Source organism: Aythya ferina, assembly GCF_964211825.1.
Source record: "Aythya ferina genome assembly, chromosome: W".
Taxonomy (NCBI): Eukaryota; Metazoa; Chordata; class Aves; order Anseriformes; family Anatidae; genus Aythya; species Aythya ferina.
Window position 1 is genome coordinate 9,224,939 of NC_140313.1, and position 20,515 is coordinate 9,245,453.

A 20,515-nucleotide genomic window follows, 5' to 3' on the forward strand; every position below is an offset into this window, starting at 1 on the left:
GCCAAGAGCAGCCAGTTTCTTGAGGAGAATGCTGTGGGAAACAGTGTCAAAAGCCTTACCTATATCAAGGTAGACCACATCCACAGCCTTTCCCTCGTCCACCCAGCGCGTCACTTTGTCATAGAAGGAGATCAGGTTTGTCAAGCAGGACCTGCCTTTCATAAATCCATGCCGACTGGGCCTGATCGCCTTGGTGCCTTGCAAGTGTTGCGTGATGGCTCTCAAGATAATCTGCTCCATGAGCTTCCCTGGCACTGAGGTCAAAGTAACAGGCCTATAGTCCCCCGGGTCTACCCTCCAGCCCTTCCTGTAGATGGGCGTCACATTTGTTAGCCACCAGTTGACTGGGACCTCCCCAAATAGCCAGGACTGTTGATAAATGATGGAAAGAGGCTTGGCCAGCTCTTCTGCCAGTGCTCTCAGTACCCTCGGGTGGATCCCATCTGGCCCCATCGACTTGTGTACACCTAAGTGCTGTAGCAGGTCACCAACCATTTCCTCGTGGATAGTGAGGGCCACATTCAGCCCCCCATCCCCTTCCACCAGCTCAGGGTACTGGGTATCCAGAGAAGAACTGGTCTTGCCTCTGAAGACTGAGGTAAAGAAGGCATTGAGCGCCTCAGCCTTTTCCTCATCTCTTGTCACTAAGTTTCCCCCTGCATCCTGTAAAGGATGAAGATTCTCCTTAGTCCTCCTTTTTGTGTTGATATATTTATAAAAACATTTTCTGTTACCTTTAACAGCAGTAGCCAGTTTGAGCTCCAGATGAGCTTTGGCCTTTCTAATTTTGTCCCTGCACAGCCTCACAATATCCTTGTAGTCCTCCTGAGTGGCCCACCCTCTTTTCCAAAGGCCATAAACCTTTTTTTTTCCTAAGCTCTTGCCACAACTCTCTGTTGAGCCAGGCCGGTCTTCTTCCGTGATGGCTTCTCTTTGGGTACGTGTGGACAGACTGCTCCTGAGCCTTTAAAATTTCCTCCTTGAAGAGTGCCCAGCCTTCATAGACTCCTTTGCCCTTCAGAACTGCCTCCCAAAGGACTCTGCCAACCAGTGTCCTGAACAGCTCAAAGTCTGCCCTCTGGAAGCCCAAGGCAGCAGTTTTACTGATCCCCCTCCTGATTTAGCTAAGAATAGAAAACTCTACCATTTCATGGTCACTCTGCCCAAGACAGCTCGTGACCACCACATCTCCCACCAGTCCTTCTCTGTTTGTGAACAGAAGGTCTAGCGGGACACCTCCCCTGGTAGGCTCAGTAACCAGCTGCGTCAGGAAGCTATCTTCCACGCTCTCCAGAAACCTCCTAGACTGCTTCCTCTGAGCTGTATTGTATTTCCAAGTATACCATCTGAACTTTTTGAAAGAGATGTTTAAAAATTTCAGATTGTGTATTTATGCACCAAAATTAGATGCTTAATTATTTACAAACTGTAGATATACTTAAGAGAGGAGTGATGACATTGTTTCTGAGCATTGCTTGTTAGAAGAGTCATAGTTAAAATACAGCTTGTGCAGCCATGCATGCTTTTCTTCAGTTTCGAAAACCTCCAACTATTTAATTACAGGTCTTTGTCACTAGACTGCAATTTCATGGATATATCATTTAAGCATCATCCTACACAGGGCTTTCAATGACAGCCATTCTAAATGCTTGTCGCATTTCTATGCATGACATCCCAGGTTCGAGAGTACCCAATGAAACTGAACAAATACAGATCTTTGGGGCCTGATGACCTGCATCACATGGTCCTGAGGGAACTGGCTGATGTAGTTGCAAAGACTATCTCCATCATATTTGAAAAGTCCTGGCAGTCAGGAGAAGTCCCTGGTGACTGGAAAAAGGGAAACATCACTCCCATTTTTAAAAAGGGTAGAAAGGAGGGCCTGGGGAACTACAGACCGGTGAGCCTCAACCTCTGTGCCTGGCAAAATCATCAGAAAGATCCTCCTGGAAGCAATGTTGAGGCACTTGAAAAACGAGGAGGTGATCCAAAAAAGCCAGCATGGCTTCACCAAGGGCAAATTGTGCCTGAACTATCTGGTGGCCTTCTATGATGGAGTGACTGCATCAGCTGATAAGGGAAGACCTACTGATGTCACCTACCTAGACTTCTGTAAGGCCTTTGACATGGTCCCACCTGACATCCTGGTCTCCAAATTGGAGATGGATTTGAAGGGTGGACCATTGAGTGGATAAGGAATTGGCTTGAAGGCCACACCCAGAGAGTGGTGGTCAATGGCTCTATGTCCAAGTGGAAGCCGGTGACAAGTGGTGTTCCTTAGGGGTCTGTCCTGGTACTGGTACTGTTTAATATCTTTATCAATGACACAGACAATGGGATTGAGCGCACCCTCAGCAAGTCTGCAGATGACACCGTGCTGAGTAGTACAGTCGATACAACAGAAGGAAGGGATGCCATTCAAAGGGACCTGGACAAGCTTCAGAAGTGGGCCCATGCAATCCTAATGAGGTTCAACAAGTCCAAGTGCAAGGTGCTGCACCTGGGTCAGGGCAATCCCAGACATAAGTACAGACTGGGAGAAGAACTCATTGAGAGCACAAGGCTAGCTGCATCCTGAGCTACATCAAAAGAGGAGTGGCCAGCAGGTCAAGGGAGGTGATTGTCCCCCTCTACTCTGCCCTTGTGAGGCCCTGCTTGGAGTACTGCTGGTCTGGAGCCTCCAGCACAAGAAAGATGTGGATCTCTTAGAGCAGGTCCAGAGGAGGGCCATGAAGATGATCAGCGGGCTGGAGCACCTCTCCTATGAAGAAAGGCTGAAAGAGCTGTGGATGTTCAGCTGACAGAAGAGAAGGCTCCGGGGTGACCTCCTTGCAGCTTTTCAGTACTGAAAGGGGACTTATAAAAAAATCAAAGAATTACAGAATTGTAGGGGTTGGAAGGGACCTCAAGAGATCATCGTGTCCAACTCCCCTGCAAAAGCAGGTTCCCTAGAGCAGGTTGCCCAAGTAGGCGTCCAGACGGGCCTTGAATACCTCCAGAGAAGGAGACTCCACAACCTCCCTGGGCAGCCTGTTCCAGTGCTCCGTCACCCTCACCGTGAAGAAGTTCTTTTGCATGTTGGTTCAGAACTTCCTGTGCTCCATTTTTTGGCCGTTGCCCCTTGTCCTACCCCACAAACCACTGAAAAGAGGGTGGCCGAATCCCACTGTCTCCCACACTTAAGATATTTGTAAACATTGATAAGATCTTCTCTCAGCCTTCTGAAGGCTGAACAGACCCAGGTCTCTCAGCCTTTCCTCATAGGGAAGATGCTTCAGGCCCCGTATCATCTTTGTTTCTCTCAACTGGTCTCTTTCCAGAAGATCCCCGGATTTTTTTTTGTACCGGGGAGCCCAGAACTGGACACAGTACTCCAGGTGAGGCCTGAACAGGGCAGAGTAGAGGGGGAGGATCACTTCTCTTGACCTGCTGGCCACTCTTCTTTTAATGCACGCCAGGATCCCATTGGCCTTCTTGGCCACTAGGGCACACTGATGGCTCGTGGTCAACCTGTCATCCACCAGGACCCCAAGACCTTCTCCGCATGTCGATGAAGATGTTGAACAACCCAGCACCGACCCCTGGGGAACACCGCTAGTCACAGGTCTCCAGACGGACTCTGCGCCGCCAATTGCCACCCTCTGAGCTCGGCCAGTCAGCCAGTTCTCAACCCACCTTACCGTCCACTTGTCTATCCCACGCTTTCTCAGCTTTGCTAGCAGGATGTCGTGGGAGACAGTATCAAAAGCCTTGCTAAAGTCAAGGTAGATGGCATCCACTGCTCTCCCTCCATCTACCCAGCTGGTGATGCCATCATAGAAGGCTACAAGGTTGGTCGAGCACGATTTCCCCTTGGCGAATCCATGCTGACTACTCCTCATAACCTTCTCTTCCAATTGCTTGGAGATGGCATCCAAAACAAGCTGTTCCAACACCTTTCCAGGGACAGTGGTGAGACTCACTGGCCTGTGTGGAAGTGTGGCCATGGGGGTCGACAAGCCCCATGGTTGGTGACGACATCAGACTCTTAACGATGCAGCCATCAGGAATGAAAAGAGTTTAGAGGGAACAAAGAAGGGTGATTCTGGAGAAGCCTTGCCATCTCTGGTTGCTTGTTCTCCAGCCTTTAAGGCATGGAAGTTGCTGGGTGTTTGCTGGTTTCCAGGCAAAGTTGTTGACCAATGAATAGTGAGTGGAAAAGTACTGCTCTGAGGCAAATGGTATAACAAGGGAGCCGGTCCTCAATATGGAGATGATCACAGAATCACAGAATTGTCTAGGTTGGAAGAGACCTCAAGATCATCAAGTCCAACCTCTGACCTAACACTAACAAGTCCTCCACTAAACCATATCACTAAGCTCTACATCTAAACGTCTTTTAAAGACCTCCAGGGATGGTGACTCAACTACTTCCCTGGGCAGCCCGTTCCAATGTCTAACAACCCTTTCGGTAAAGAAGTTCTTCCTAACATCCAACCTAAAACACCCCTGGTGCAACTTTAGCCCATTCCCCCTCGTCCTGTCACCAGGCACGTGGGAGAACAGACCAACCCCCACCTCGCTACGGCTTCCTTTAAGGTACCTATAGAGAGCAATAAGGTCGCCCCTGAGCCTCCTCTTCTCCAGGCTGAACAATCCCAGCTCCCTCAGCTGCTCCTCATAAGACTTGTTTTCCAGACCCCTCACCAGCTTGGTCGCCCTTCTCTGGACTCGCTCGAGCACCTCCATGTCCTTCTTGTAGCGAGGGGCCCAAAAGTGAACACAGTACTCGAGGTGCGGCCTCACCAGAGCTGAGTGCAGGGGGAAAATGCAACAGGATAATGAAGTTATGCCCTCAATATGAGAGATGAAATTAGGCCCTCAGTAAGAGAGAGATGAAGTTATGTCATCCATAAAGAGGTAGCAGTTACTGATCCTAAAAGAACCCTAGTGTCCATGTGGTCCTTACGCCACAGGCCTGTAGTTTCCTGAATCCTCCTCCTTACCCTTCTTGAAAACCGGAGTGACATTGGCTATCCTCCAGTTTTCAGGCACCTCTCCTGTTCTCCAGGACCTTTCAAAGATGATAGAGAGCAGTTCAGCGATCACCTCCATTACCTCCCTCAGCACATGTGGATGCATCCCATTGGAGCCCATGGATTTGTGTTCATTGATCCCACTCAGACACTCCCGAACCACTCCCTCGTCAACCAGGGTGGAGCTCTCCATTTCCCAGACTCTTTTTCCTCCTTCCAGGGTCCAGGAGTCCCAGGGGGGAGTCTTTGAAGCAAAGACCAAAGCAAAGAAGGCATTCAGTATCTTCGCCTTCTCAGAGTCCCCTGTTACCAGGACATCCTCCTTGTTCAGCAAGGGACCCCCACAACAGCGTCACCCTTAGCAGCTTGCCCCTTAATTCTAACCCACAAGCTCTCCACTCATTTTTCACCCTCTTCAAAAAGATGGAGAGCAACTTTTTGCTCAGGCAGACACTGACAGGACAAAGGGAAATGGCTTTAAACTAAAAGAGGGGAGATTTAGAATAGAGTTTAGGAGAAAATTCTTCACTCAGAAGGTGGTGAGGCACTGGAACAGGTTGCCCAGAGAGGTTGTGGATGCCCCATCCCTGGAAATGTTCAAGACTAGGTTGGATGAGGCCCTGGGCAACATGATCTAGTGGTTGCATCCCTGCCCATGGCAGGGGGGTTGAAACTAAATGATCTTTAAAGTCCCTTCCATCCTAAGCCATTCTATGATTCTATGATACCCTTAGAGAGTAGTTATAGAGTAGTATAGTAGTTATAGTATAGTAGTTCCTCTGAACTTTGAATACTTCATTCCTCCAAGTGTATGAAGTCAGAAATTGTGTTTAACTCAATCTTACAAATATCCAGTGAGTAAAAAGCCCTTGAGATATACTAGCGATACCTCTCAAATTAGTGTAGACTCATCTGATTTATAATCCAAATTCATTTCTCTTGAGTAAGCTAATCAAGGGAAGAAACCCATTTACAGCAGCTAGTCTATTATGCACTACATTTTGAAAATACAAACCTCAGTCTTAAGAGTTCTAAAATAGTTTCAGACTGATGACCATTCATAAAACAAACACAGATGTGCTGAATGGCAAATAGTAGTTGTTATAGGTGTAAATTTATAAAAGAAAATTAGATTAATGAAACTAGGTGTTAACTGAAAATAATTGCACAGATAATTTAAAAGTATAGTTTTCTTTGTTAAAGCAAGTTACAAGGAATAAGACTTCAGGTGATATCATGAAGTGGACTAATTAGAAGAAGAAAGTAGGCCATCTTACAAAAATCATACTGTTTAATCAGGCCATTGAAAGCAATGCAAGAGGAGTAGCAGAACAGTGCAAGTTTTTGAGTCACATTTCATAAAAAATAAATGTTAATTACTGAAATTTTAATACCATTTCACAATTTAAAAGTTATTTGAATTTTACAGTGAAAAATTTTCATTGACTGATTAAAAAAGCACTCAAGTTCAGTTATTGTCTTTCCTAATGAACCTGTCACACAACAGTGAGGAATAAAAGCAACGTTTCTTGTAAATAGTTTAATTTCAGGTGAGAAATAACACAAATGTTATATTTGTCACACCCACGTTCAGAGAAAAATACACTTTGCTTTATGTGGAATAAATGCATTCATGATTTATGGGACTGGAGAAGGGAAAAGGATGGGAATAAAGCAGTGTTCTGGTATACCAAAAAAAAAAAAAAAAAAAAAAAAGTAATAAAGATCTATATAGACAAGCTACAGCTTGCTGAAAGCCAAAACTAAGTTGCCCAGATTGGTGCTTAGCTCCAAGAAAGACTCAATCCACTGCAGAGGTAAGGCTGCTAGTATGTGCCCCAAGGTTTTGTATAAAATCATAGAATCATTAAGATTGGAAAAGACCTCCAAGATCATCTGGTCCAACCATCCCCCTACCACCAACTAAATTTATCACCCACTAAACCATGTCCTTAAGAACCATGTCCAACCTTTCCTTAAACACCCCCAGGGGTGGTGACTCCACCACCTCCATGGGCAACCCCTTCCAATGCCTGACTACTCTTTCTGAGAAGAAATTTCTCCTAATTTCCAACCTAAACCTCACCTGGAGCAACTTGAGATCATTCCCTCCTGTCCTATCACTAGTTAACTGCGAGAAGAGGTCTTTCAGCTAGTTGTAGAGAGCAACAAGGTCTCCCATGAACCTCCTCTTCTCCAAACTAAACAACCCTAGTTCCCTGAGCTGCTCCTCATAGGACTTGTGTTCCAGACCCTTCACCACCTTTGTAGCCCTTCTCTGGACATCTTCCTATGGTGAGTCTGTTTTGCCCGTGACAATAATTATCGAGTGATCTCCCTGTGATCTCCTCTGCACAGCTTTCCAGCCACTCTCCCCCAAGCCTGTAGCGCTGCATGGGGTTATTGTGACCAAAGTGCAGGACCTGGCACTTAGCCTTGTTGAACCTCATCCCACTGGTCTCTGCCCATCAACCCATCCTGTCTAGGTCCCTCTGTAGGGCCTTCCTACCCTCCCGCAGATCGACACTTCCCCCCAACTTGGTGTCACCTGCCAACTTACTGAGGGTGCACTCAATTTCCTCATCCAAATAATCAATAAAGATATTAAAGAGGATGGGCCCCAACACCGACCTTTGGGGAACACCATTCATGACCGGTCGCCAGCTGTATTTCACTCCATTCACCACTACTCTCTGGGCCTGGCCATCCAACAAGTTTTTAACCCAGCAAAGAGTGTACCTGTCCAAGCCATGGGCTTCCAGCTTCTCCTGGAGAATACTGTGGGAGACCGTGTCAAAGGCTTTGCTGTATGTATGACACTTAGAAAAATAATGGTTTGAATTAAAGTTATGAACATTTCAAACTGAGATACAAGAAGGTTCAAAAGTTTTTCACTGGTGTTAATAAGAAACTTAAATAGTTTATCAGTGAGGTAGAAGAACTATCTTTGAGAGAAAGAAGAGTTTTAGAGCTTTTACCTCCACAAAACATTTTGGAAGTGAAAACTTAAGAAATCAGGACAGCTTTATGAGTAAGATCATTTTTATAAGAGTTGAAAAAAAAAATGATTGAAAAGTATCACTTAAGTCATTTTAAAGTGGTAGTAGAGCCCAAGACAGAAGGGAAATGTTCAGTCCATATATTCCATTCAGTTTGTAACATGTGAACAGTTTTAGCTGATGAGAACACAGGGCAAGATTGTATATTCGGAAAGCCCAGGAAGATATTGTTCCAGCTTCTAAAGAACGTCTAAGTTATTGTATTGGGTTTATGTGGGAAGATGTTGGTAGTGGGAGCAGGGGGCGGGGGTGGGGGTGGGGGGGGTGGGAAGAGGCTGCAAAGATGTCATCTGTGAGACCAGGAGCTGCCACTATGTCTGACACAGCCAGTTCCAGCCATCTCCAAAAGGGACCCACCACTGGCCAAAGCTTAGACAATGAGTGATGCTGGTTGTGCTTTTGTGTTGACATATTTAAGAAAGGGGAAAAAAAAATTCTGTGCAGCAGCTGTGAAAGATAAGAGTTAGAAAAGATGTGAGAGAAAACTCTCAAGACACCAAGGTCAGTGAAGAAGCAAGGGGAGGAGGTGCTCAAGACGCTGAAGCAGAGATTCCCCTGCAACCCATGGAGAAGACCATGGTTAAGCAGGTTGTCCCCCTGAAGAGCATGGAGGACCACAGTGGAGCAGATGTCCAAAGTGCAGTCTGTGGAGGACCCCATGCCAGAGCAGTTGGAAGTTTCCCTGAAGGAAACTGCAGCCTCTGGAAAGTCCAATTAAGGAGTAGGCTCATGGCAGGAACGGTAGCTCTGTAGGGGACCCACGCTGGAGTAGTCCATTCCTGAAGAACTGTACTCCATGGTATGGACCCATGCTGGAGCAGTTCTTGAAGTACTGCATCCTACAGGAAGGATCCTTGTTGGAGCAGTTCTTGAAGGACTGTATCCAGTGGGAGGGACCCCACACTGGAGCAGGGGAAGAGTGTGGAGAGGAAGGAACTGCAGAGATGTACTGTTATGAACCGCCACAACCCCCATTCTCTACCCCCCATGCAAATCGAGGGGGAGGAGGTAGAAGAATGGGGGGTGAATTTTAGCCTGGGAAGAAGAGTGGTGGGTAGGTGCTTTTAGTTAGTTTGTGTTTTTTTTTTTTTAGTTCTCACTATCCTATTCTACTATTAACTGGCAATAAATTAAATGAATCTTCACCAAGTCGACTCTGTTTTGCTCATGACAATAATTCCTGAGTGATCTCTCTGTCCTTATCTCAACCCACAAGCTTTTTCATCTTATTTTCTCCCCTGCCTTGCTGAGGAGGGAGAGTGAGAGAGCAGCTTGATGAGCACCTGGCTACCAGCCAAGGTTAACCCACCACAGTAAGAAATAATTTAACACACTAACATATATGCAAAATTGTGAAAGTGAGGTTTCTGTTATCTCCTCCTCAAAAGACTATTTCAGTGATTTACATTTACCATAAAGCAAAATGTTCAAAGACTATGAGCCTATTTATAGCACACATTACAGTCTTAAATTAATCTCTAGAAGAGTATAAATGCTTTCCCTACACAACAAAGCAGGATGTATTTTATGCTGCAGGCTATTTGCACTACTATTTTTCTTGTGACATTCATATTCCACCCTATGTTCTATACTTGGGCTCTAGTTAAAAGCACAATACTGTTAGTGTCATTCTGTTAGATCATTATGCTGAGAAAAATAATTAACGACACATCAAAGATATATGTCTTAGGAAAAGAAATAAAAAAATTCTGATACCTGCGACATTAGAGGAATACAAAAATAAAAAGAAGTTTGCTGAATAACTGGAATAGTCTTCATGAAGGAAAAAAATCCAAGTATTAAATAAGCTTCCTACTCTGTAAACTGTATACAAAACACTGGGCTCTACTACATTTTGCCTGCTTAATCCAAACACCAAAAAAAACAACTTCTTACTTCTGTTATTCTTTGAAATAACAATACAATTAGAAAATATAAGTGAATATAAATCTTGTACTTTAAGTCAATATAATGAAGTTTAGGACTTTAGGGTCATAAAATCCTAGGGGGTTTTGAACCCATAGGGTGAAATAACCTATGAATTGTTTTCATTCCCACTACAGATTTTTATGGCTCTGCTACACAACATTAACTGTACAATTAGCTAAAATAAGAACATCTCTCTACAGTCAATTCCAATCCACTTTAACACAAAATAGATAGGTTGCACTGACTCTCCGCTGAGGAGATTAGTTTGTATCATTGTAGTGGGTTTACGTGGGGAACCACGACAATCATATTATTTGAGGCTTAGCCTCTTGATCCCTGTAGAACTTCTAATACTATTACATGCAATTGCATACAACTGCTGGTAGACATTTGGAAAACAGATGGGACTTGACAAGCCAGTCTGCTTTGAAAATGTCTTAGAAGAACTAACAAATCTGAATTTTGATGTTTAGCACAAACTGTTCAATCAGTATACTTTACTAGTCCAGCAATTTTAATCTCCAAATAATTATGTAAAAACACACACATTTCTACTGAAGCTTTCCAAAAACTTGTGTTTTAACCAAATTTTAAATAAAATTTAAAATGATTTTTAGTGGAATTATTTTTTCTTCGAAGCTGGTCATTTATGCTGATGTTTTCTTACCTCATTGTCTGACTCCACAAGCACTTGATCATATTCACTAAGGGCTACTAGGAACATGATAGATGTGACATTTTCAAAGCAATGTATCCATTTTCTTCTTTCTGATCGTTGGCCTCCCACATCCACCATTCTGCAAAATTAACAATGACCACATAAATTCTACAAATACCTTAGCAGATAAACATACAGTCACATATGGAACATTGAATTCAAGAATTTAGATGAAAACACAATTTGGTTTGTTTTTCTTAAAAAAAAAAATAATAAATAAAAAACATCCATTAATATTTCACAGAATTGTAGAATTGTTCAGGTTGGAAGGGACCTCTGGAGGTCATCTGGTCCAACCCTGCCTGGCTCAAGCAGGGCCACTTGCCCGGGACCAAGTCCAGACAGCTTTTGAAGATCTCCAAAGAGGGAGACTCCACAACCTCTCTGGGCAACCTCTTCAAGTGCTCAGTCACCCGCACAGTAAAGAAGCGTTTCCTGATGTTTTGACAGAATCTCTTGTGTTCCAGTTTGTGCCCATTGCCTCTTGTTCTGACACTGTGCACCAATGGAAAGAGACTGGATCTGTCTTCATTGCAGCCTCCTTTCAAGTATTTATAGACATTGATGAGATCCCCTCTGAGCGTTCCCTAGGCTGAACAGTCCCAACTCTCTTAGCCTTTCCTCCTAGGAAAGATACTCCAGTCCCTTGATCATCTTGGTGGCCATTCATTGAACTCTTTCCAGTAGCTCCATGTCTCTCTTCTAATGGGGAGCCCAGAACTGAACAGAGATGCAGCCTCATCAATGCTGAATAGAGGGAAAGGATCACCTCTCTTGACCTGTTGGCAGTCCTTTGCCTAATGCAGACCAGGATTTCTTCTTTGTGGCAAGGGCACATTGCTGACTCATGTTCAACTTGGTGTCCACCAGAATCCCCTAGGTCATTTTCTGCCCAGCAGCTTGACAGAAAAGCAGCAATAGACTCTGTGTGGCTCCCAGGATATCCTGGTGCATGAGTTTGTTCCTCCCCAGGAATGAAGGGGGTGGGGGAGAGAGTAATCAGCAGCCCCGTGGGGGACTCATAGACAGGGCTGCTGAACAAAGGGCATGGGGTAATGTGAAAGGGAGGAATTGCAAAATCAACAAAATGGGGGTTAAGCAGGGTCACCTCCAGCACTTGCAGGTAAGAAAGGATGTGTCTACAAGGCACCATTATGGATAAGTCCCCAACATCCAACATGTTGGAGTGCGTCTCTAAATTGCCTGTATACTAATGGATGTAGGATGGGAAATAAACAAGATGAGTTAGACATGCATACAGTTAGAATATCCTGAGTTGGAAGGGACCCTTAAGGATCATCAAGTCCAACTCTTGACACCGCACAGGTCTACCCAAAAGTTCAGACCATGTGACTAAGTGCACAGTCCAATCTCTTCTTAAATTCAGACAGGCTCGGTGCAGTGACCACTTCCCTGGGGAGCCTGTTCCAGTGTGCAACCACCCTCTCTGTGAAGAACCCCCTCCTGATGTCAAGCCTAAATTTCCCCTGCCTCAGCTTAACCCCGTTCCCGCGGGTCCTGTCACTGGTGTTAATGGAGAAAAGGTCTCCTGCCTCTCGATACCCCCTTATGAGGAAGTTGTAGACTGTGATGAGGTCTCCCCTCAGCCTCCTCTTCTCCAGGCTGAACAGGCCCAGTGACCTCAGCCGTTCTTCGTACGTCGAAGAACGTACAGTTGCAGGGCTACAATCTTTCTGGGATCATGGACATGGTGGGATAATTCCCATGACTGAAATGTTGCAATGAAAGTGTACAGGCTTTTTAGGAAGGACAGGCTGGGGAGATGAGGAGGGAGGTCTTGTTTTCTATGTGAGCTAGAGTGCATGGAGCTCTGCCTGGAGATGGATGAGGGAGAAGCTGACTGAGAATTTATGGGTTAGGATTAAAGTTGCCCAGCTTTTTACAGCTGCCCAATTTTAAGAGCATAAACTGAATACAATGTATTTACTAAAGTTAATAGCCAAAATAAAAACTCAAATTTGCCTGCAGAGTGTACTCCTAATTCATTAGGCATCTCAATGTAACTAGACACTCGGGTGTCTTAATTGCAATTGCAATTGCATAGTTATTTTTTAAGCAACTGTTTTTGCACTCAGAATGAGCTGTGGTGAAAATCATTTGTTGGAGTGGTAGTAAACTTACAAAATATCACTTCTCTCTAAAAATCAAGTACAGAAGTGGTACCTTTACATTTCATAATTTACATGAAGTAGAAGGAAACATGATTGCATTTTCTGATTATTATTCATGATGAAACAGCTATACTCATTCTACTGAAAAATTGCTTTCAGTTTTTCTGTCAGTAATTAACTTCAGAAAAAGTCTATTTGTCTCTCATCCTCTTGACATCTTTAACAATAGTTGCCCTTCATATATGGACAAAACCATAAAATTAGCAATCTCAAACTTTAAACATAGAAGAATTTGTACTTTTAACCAATATCCTGTACATGGTATTACTAATATAAAAGGAAAAGAATAAATAACCAAAGCATCTGTCTACTTTTTTTCTACCTGAAAATGACGCTTTGTAAGTCGAATGGATATTCAATGATCCCTGTTGTTGGGACTCGAACTCTAAGCACATCTTGCTGAGTTGGCAGGTAGGTTGAATCTGCTATGCGGTCCAAATCGTTAAGATAACTATAGACAGGGAGAAACAACAGGAATGCAAGACAGTGACACCATTATACTACTGAGGAGAAGAGAAGGGAAGACTTGGGAAAAGAAGTAGGGTGTGGGATAGGAAGAAGTGCAACAGAAAAAAGAGCACAATTGGCATAAAAGAGGGAAGAAAATTGACATTTTCATAGCTTCCAGTAAATAGTACAAAAGGACAGCATAATCATTATGATTTTCATATAAATTTGTTTGGATTTCACACATGGAACTACCAACAATTCAGAATTTTTAATTATTCAGTTCTGGGTAAAGACAAATAATATGATAAAATGTCTAAGAAATATAAACCAATATAATTTTATCTGAATATCTTTTTCCTGATATTTACTTTGCAGTGTCAACACAGATACATGGATAGAGAAACATGAATCTTTCAAGTGACAGTTAACTCATTTAGCAGAGATCATTATCAGTTACAAAATGGTAGGAGGATAAATAGCACTCTTTGGAGCTAAAAGAAACAAACTCACACTGACTGATTAAAAAAAATCTCTCCAGATATTGTTATCAGAAGGGAGAGCTATGATCATCTAGTGTGATGTCTGGCACCTGAAATTCCTTCATCCAGGCAGAAAGTTCTGATAAAGTTATTAAGCCTACAGTACGTGAAATGCATCCAAGTCAGTTAGCAAATAATCTGAAACTGCAATAAAACTGTAATGACTTTTTAACTATAACAAACAACTCTTCTGCTATTGCTTAATGGTGGTTTTCAACCATAAAGCAGCAGTGCACTGGAGGTTTTAATTCACTTTCATGAGAGATGCTTCAAAAAACAAACAAACAAAAAACAAACAAACAAAAAAACGATTGATTGGGTCCAGTAGTTGCATGCGAATTTAGTGCACCAGGCAGTTTGGGCTCTCCCCAGGCTAGATGTCTGCTGTAGGAAAGTCGGAAATTAAGTTTTTGTGTATTTGATTACTTCCAAGCACAAGGATGACCTAGTTGGTCAGAGTTAGTCACTGATAAGATAACCTAAGGCCACCATGATTCATTCTAGGGGAAGGCACCAATGGACTCTGTGCAGTTTATCAAATCACTGAGTATCACTAAGCTCTGAATATATTCTTTTCTTCATAGTTATTATTTAAGGTGTTATTTTTAAAAATAAATTCACAGAAAAAATAACTAGGCTACTTCTAGATACTCAGAATGATTTGTTATGAAATAGTGAAAGTTGTCATGAACACTGACAGAAACAGCAATTTGAGTTCTAATTTACAGTATAAATACAGAAGAATTAATTTGTTAACCCTGGCAGAGAGCCAAAAATATTATCAAATTTTCTTCACTATGATTTTATTCATGAAAGATTAAGCTGACAGTAAACGTTGAATATGAGAATATTACACATAATAAGAAAGATGTATTGAACCATATATCTTAGAAAAAAATATATTCAGAAGTTAGTACTCTGATAAAATTTTCTTAGAACACTATTTCTAGGGTTTTCTAGGGTTTATCTAATTATATATTTTTTATATTTTCTCAGAACTAGTTTCTGCCAATAGGAAAAAGGGCTTGAAAATCTGAGCATTTCATCTGCCCTTAGATATTTTACACAAAAAGCAGAATAGATAAGCTGATCATCAATTTGTTGCGGGGTGTGTGGATTTGTTATGGATAACCACAGGAGGAAATCCAAAGAGACACTGCAACACTAACTGACCTCTTTTTTCCTCCCACCCCTCCGTTGTCTGGATTACGTACTTGTATTTTTCCTTTCTCGTGTTTTTGCAAAGAGATGTTACATTATTTAGGTTGAAGGAATGTGGTATTGAAATATGCTTGCAGTGATAAGAAAGCTTACTAGACAACCTTGTAAAATGCAGACAACAAGACTCAGTGCAATTAAGCAAAAATCACAGTGTCAAGTCAAGTCAGATAAGGGAAGGAATATTGCCACCTCATAGAGTAAAAAGTCACAAGAAACTTGAAAAATAACAGGCTGGCAACTGAAAGCCATGTATTATCTGTGGAGCGTCAGATAGGTTGTGAATCTGGAGTACCCACTCAGTGGGGAAACAGGGGAGGGTCCCAATCATCGAGAGATAAAGTATATAAACTGTGCTATGCAATTAGAAGGTGCGCTCCTGCTTGCAGGACACTCACCATTGCAACTGTGAATAAAAATGTTACTTCACTGAGATCCTATGTTATTGGCCAAAGAGTGTTTTCCACAGTTCCATACAAAATTAACTGCTGATATGGTTTTACAAGCATTTTACCTCTATCTGTATTTGGATCCCAAGGAGGTTCTTGCTCTGGCATGAACCTCTCTGGCCCTTCCTTTACATTAATCTTCCTATTTTCCTCATTAGCCTTCTCTAACACCAACTGTCTCTCTTTCAACGTTTAACAAAACCTGCATGTCTTCCAGTCAGGACTGTGATTAAGTACAGTCATTTGAAATACTCAGTATACCGTCTCAGGATTTTCTCTGTAGGAGGACTGACTCTTTCCAATTTATAATGGTACTTTTACAAAAAACATTAATCCCTGGGGTCATACTGCTTCCCGAAGTGGGGCCTGAAATGCTACCGGATTTTGTGCCCTCAATTCTCCCTGCAATTGGACTAAATCCTACCACTCTCCTAAACTCCTCACTCCCTTGCCTTTCATCTACAATACTTCCTCGATCTGAATCTCTTTCATTGGATACCAAATGTTGTACATCTTCTTCCTCTTCACCTTGTTTCAAACACCTCTTTCCGATACTACATGCTGAGCAACACCTAGAGAGATGCTTAATCTCTTTATCAGACATCATCATCATTACATTACCATCATTGATTAACAGTTTACATTTTTCCTAGTATCATGATCATTCCATAAAGAAAAAAAAATCTAAATAAGGTGCTTAATTACCTATTTATCCCATTTGCCTGTTTTGACAAAATAGCATCAGTTATAAAATAGTATTATAATGCAAAGTAACCAATCTCAGTCATTTTTCCCTATCATCTAATTTATATTTAGGCCACTACTGCATGCAATATTGCTTCAGTTTTCCTTTATTTAGGGGATCCCCACCAAACTTATTCCAGTTCTTAGGGATGCATCCTAAAGGTGAACAAGGAGTTGGTTCTGAGGAAGGACTAGTCCCCATTTTACCGCACGAAACAGTCTATACCCACAACTCTGGTTGTTTTGTGCATGCTGGAGTCCTGCAAATCCCCTCTCCCCACTGGCAGCCAACAAGACGATCTGGGAAAGGCTCTAAGGCTGTCCCATCTGTGTCACCATAAATTGTTGTCCAATAAAAAGTTTGGATTTGTTACCCAGTGTGCAATAAGCCAATCCACACAGTAGGTTGAAATATTGTATATTTCAGAGTTGCAGAAGTCTGGGTACCAGGTGTTTTCTCACAAAGCTGGCACACCTACGGATTTTCTATACCACTCTTTATAAAGTTCCTTACATTTACATGTTTGTACAATCCCCTAGCCTCCGATTGGTTACATAATTAGCATAATGCTGACATGACAGAATCATTCTGCACATCCTCAGAAAGGAATGGTCCCTTGTTGGGCTGGGGTGTCCCAGCCCAGGGGCATGATTTTTACTATTATGAGGATAGTTCACAGAGACATAACATTAGAATGCTCCTAATCTTTGTTTTTCAGCCAACTATTCATGACAGGTTGATTGATGATTGATTCAAAGATGTAATTCAGAATGTTTCCCTCAAGAATGTCAACATAATTGTCTTCCTGGTTAGCAGTTCCTCAGTTAATCATCCTTTAGACATCTCCAAGGCCTGGGTCATCTTGCCTTTTCCTCAAAGTACATATTTTATCTCTTTCACACAAAACAGAGTTAAACATACACTGGTACCACCACCAAAAACAGAGGTTTTATTTTTATTTTGTGACTTTATTTGGGAAAAAATAAGGGTACAAGAAGGATCATTATATGTTATAGTGGTATTCATGAAAACAGGAGAATTTTAAGAGAATAAAATTGTACGTGACCCGTTCATACAATTGCCTTGTTGCATTCCTTTGGAAAGCCTCTGCTGTAATATCTAATGTGTAAACCTAGTTACTGTAACTCAGCACCATGGGCATAGTGGACATATTACTAAGATATGCAGTAGTCCTGTTGGGAGGAATGGGTTAAAAACAAAAGACTGGTGAGGAGGATTGTAAATAGGTTCAAGTGACCTTGCAGCTGAGAATGTGCAGTCTGGAGAGCAGCAATGTAGAAAAACATTTAAATTATGTCTGCTGCTGTTTATGCTCTGTGTGCTTGGCAAGTAGCACATCTGTGCATAGATAAAACGGGTGGTGTTTGGTAGACTCAGAGGCACCCTATCAGACGCACTTGAGTTCCTGGCCTTGGTACAGAGATGATCAAAGAAGCACAGTGAGGATCACAGCATGGTGGTAAAAACAGTGTGTGCATGAACCTTTGATAAAAACAGGTGAAACCAGCAGGTTGGTGATCTCCTAGCATGGACCCTGTTAGCATTTCCTGCATCACTGCTTGTGTGCCTCCACTTGTGTGCTTCTTCTCGGGATTCCCTGGATGGTGAGGTAACAAGAATAAATCTACTCTTTGCATTTTAGCCGCGAGTCTGTGGTTGTTCCTGCTGCCTACCTGTGTTGACTCACACAAGTTCACATCTTTTTTTAGAAGGACAGTAATTTAAAGGGACATTAAAAAATAGAAAAGTCTCATTTGTGTTATTGGAAACCATTTAAAGAGCAATTGGGATTTTTTCTGTCCTAACACAAATCACTGTTTTAATTAAGTTCTAGAAGCACTAATTTATCATTTAAAATTACATATCTTTTCGTCATACTCATTCATTTCTGCTTAAGTTCTGCTTTTACACATGTACAAAATGGAAATCTTTTTACTCATTTCACCAGTAGCACCTTCTAAAGTTTACACAAAATCCTTACATTCCTTATAGAGTCCTATTTCCTTCCTTAGATATCTGCACTTATGTAGTGAGTTTACATGGCAAGGTTTTGGTAGCAGGGGGCCATAGGGGTGGCTTTTGTGAGAAGGATATAGAAGCTGCACCATGTTAGGTAAGGGCCCCACTGCTGACCAGAGCTGAGCCAGTAAGTGATGTTGTTTGTGCCTCTGTGAGAGCATATTTAAGACAGGGGAAAAAAAAAACTGCTGGGGAACAGCAGCTGGGAGAGAGAGAGAGAGGAGTGAGAAACAGCCTTGCAGGTGCCAAGGTCAGTGAAGAAGGAGGGGGAAAGGTGCTCCAGGCACCGGAGCAGAAGTCCCCTGCAGCCTGTGGTGAAGACCATGGTGAAGCAGGATGTCCCCCTGCAGCCCATGGAGTACCATGGTGGAACAGGGTTTCATGCTGCAGCCCATGGAGGAGACCACGGTGGAGCAGGTGGACCTGCACCGACGGAGGCTGCGGCCTGTGGAAGACCCCTGCTGGAGCAGATTCCAGGCCAGACCTGTAGCCCTTGGAGAGGAGACCACGCAGGAGCAGGTGATCTGGCAGGAGCTGCTGCCCATGGGGGACCCAGTTTGGAGCAGTTTTCTCCTGAGGGATGGACCCCATGGTATGGACCCATATCTGTAGCAGTTCTGGAAGAGCTGCTGCCTGTGGGAAGCCCATACCAGATCAGTTCATCAAGGACTGCATCCTGTGGGAGGGACCCCACAGCACAGGGGACAAGAGTGACCGAGGAGGAGCAGCGGAGAACCGCTATAGACTGACCTCAACCCCCATTCCCCCGTTCCCCCGCACCGCTTGGGGAGGAGGAGGTGGAAGAGGGTGGGTGGGGGGGAAGGCGTTTTTGGTTTCTTTCCTTTGTTTCTCACTTCTCTAGCTTGTTAGTAATAAGCAATAAATCTTACTGTCTCCCTATGCCGAGTCTGTTTTGCCTGTTACAATAATTATTGTGCGATCTCCTTGTCCTTATCTCAACTTCTGAGCCCTTTTCATCGTATTTTCTCCCCATTCCTCTTTGAGGAGGGGGAGTGAGAGAGCGGTTGTGGTGGAGCTCGGCTGCCCACCTGAGTAAAACCACCACAGTTTCCCAGAGAGGTTGACCAAAGGGATATTCCATGCCATATAACATCATTCTCAGCAATAAAAACTGGGAGATAGGTCTTTTTCAAGGTCTTCTCCAAGCCATTGCTTGAACACTGTTTGGGCATTATTCTGCTTGTGGGAGGTGGTAAGTGACTGCCATTGTATCACTTGTGAGTTGTTGGTTTTTTTTTTTTTCTCACCCCCCCCCCCTTTACTTCACTTATTAATTTGCCTTTATCTCAACACACAGGTTCTCTCACTTCTGCTCTTCCAGTTGTCTCCTCCCTCCCACTTGGGAAAGAGTGAGCAGCTAGGTGGGTACTTAGTTGCTGGCAGGGGTAGAGCCACCATATGCACTTCCTTCCTTCCTTCCTTCCTTCCTTGGAGAGACCTGTGTAGCAGAATTACTTGCACTGGAATTCAGATTTTAATGCAGTTTGTACATCCTTCCTTTGAAGCAAAGAAATACAGATTTATCTTAACTTTCTTCTCATGACCATATTTTCCTTTACTTACTTTCCCACTTTTGCAGAATGTGAGAAACAAAGTTGTGTTTTTGAAGCAGAGTGTGTTTTTGCAGTGGAAAATTCCACTACCACTGCATATTCAAAAGTGATTATGAGGCATATCAGTGGGGAATATATTAAGCAGATAAGGGGAAGGTCCCACTGTCCCAAAATAAGGAGGATAGCTAAGAAAAACAGGATGAGCAATACGAAAACAGTAAAAACAAAAATCACGGGCCCTCTAGTCATGAGAGAAGAAGGAAAAAAAAAAAGGAAAAGGAGAAATTAATGGCTGGTCAAATTAAATTGTACATATAGGTTACAGTAATAATCATCGAGTACTTTGTGAAGTTGTAGTACTCACCCAATGAGGAAATAGGGGGGGAATTAAGCGTTGGGTAATAGGGAATATAAGGTTATGATATACTTTTGCTGGGCGCTCCTGCTTCCAGGACACCCGCCACTGCAGTCACGAATAAAATAGCTTCACAGAAAATCCTGTCTGAAGAAAATTATTGAGATCTTTCTCAGAAGATTAGACAAACTTCCTGTTACCATATTAGCAGGTATGTATAGTACATAGTATA

At 42.9% G+C, this 20,515-nt stretch overlaps 1 protein-coding gene across 4 annotated transcripts in view; it reads right to left on the minus strand.

Annotated features, from left to right (window-relative positions):
- LOC311426319 (guanine nucleotide-binding protein G(q) subunit alpha) overlaps nt 1-20,515 on the minus strand; it is a 130,146-nt gene that overhangs the window by 40,440 nt on the left and 69,191 nt on the right. For all 4 annotated transcript variants that reach the window (XM_084502738.1, XM_084502737.1, XM_084502739.1 and 1 more), the window contains 2 exons: nt 13,236-13,364; nt 10,671-10,800 (listed from right to left, as the gene is read on the minus strand). In XM_084502738.1, coding sequence (XP_084358864.1) covers nt 10,671-10,800; nt 13,236-13,364 — 259 coding nt within the window. The remainder of the gene's footprint in view (nt 1-10,670; nt 10,801-13,235; nt 13,365-20,515) is intronic.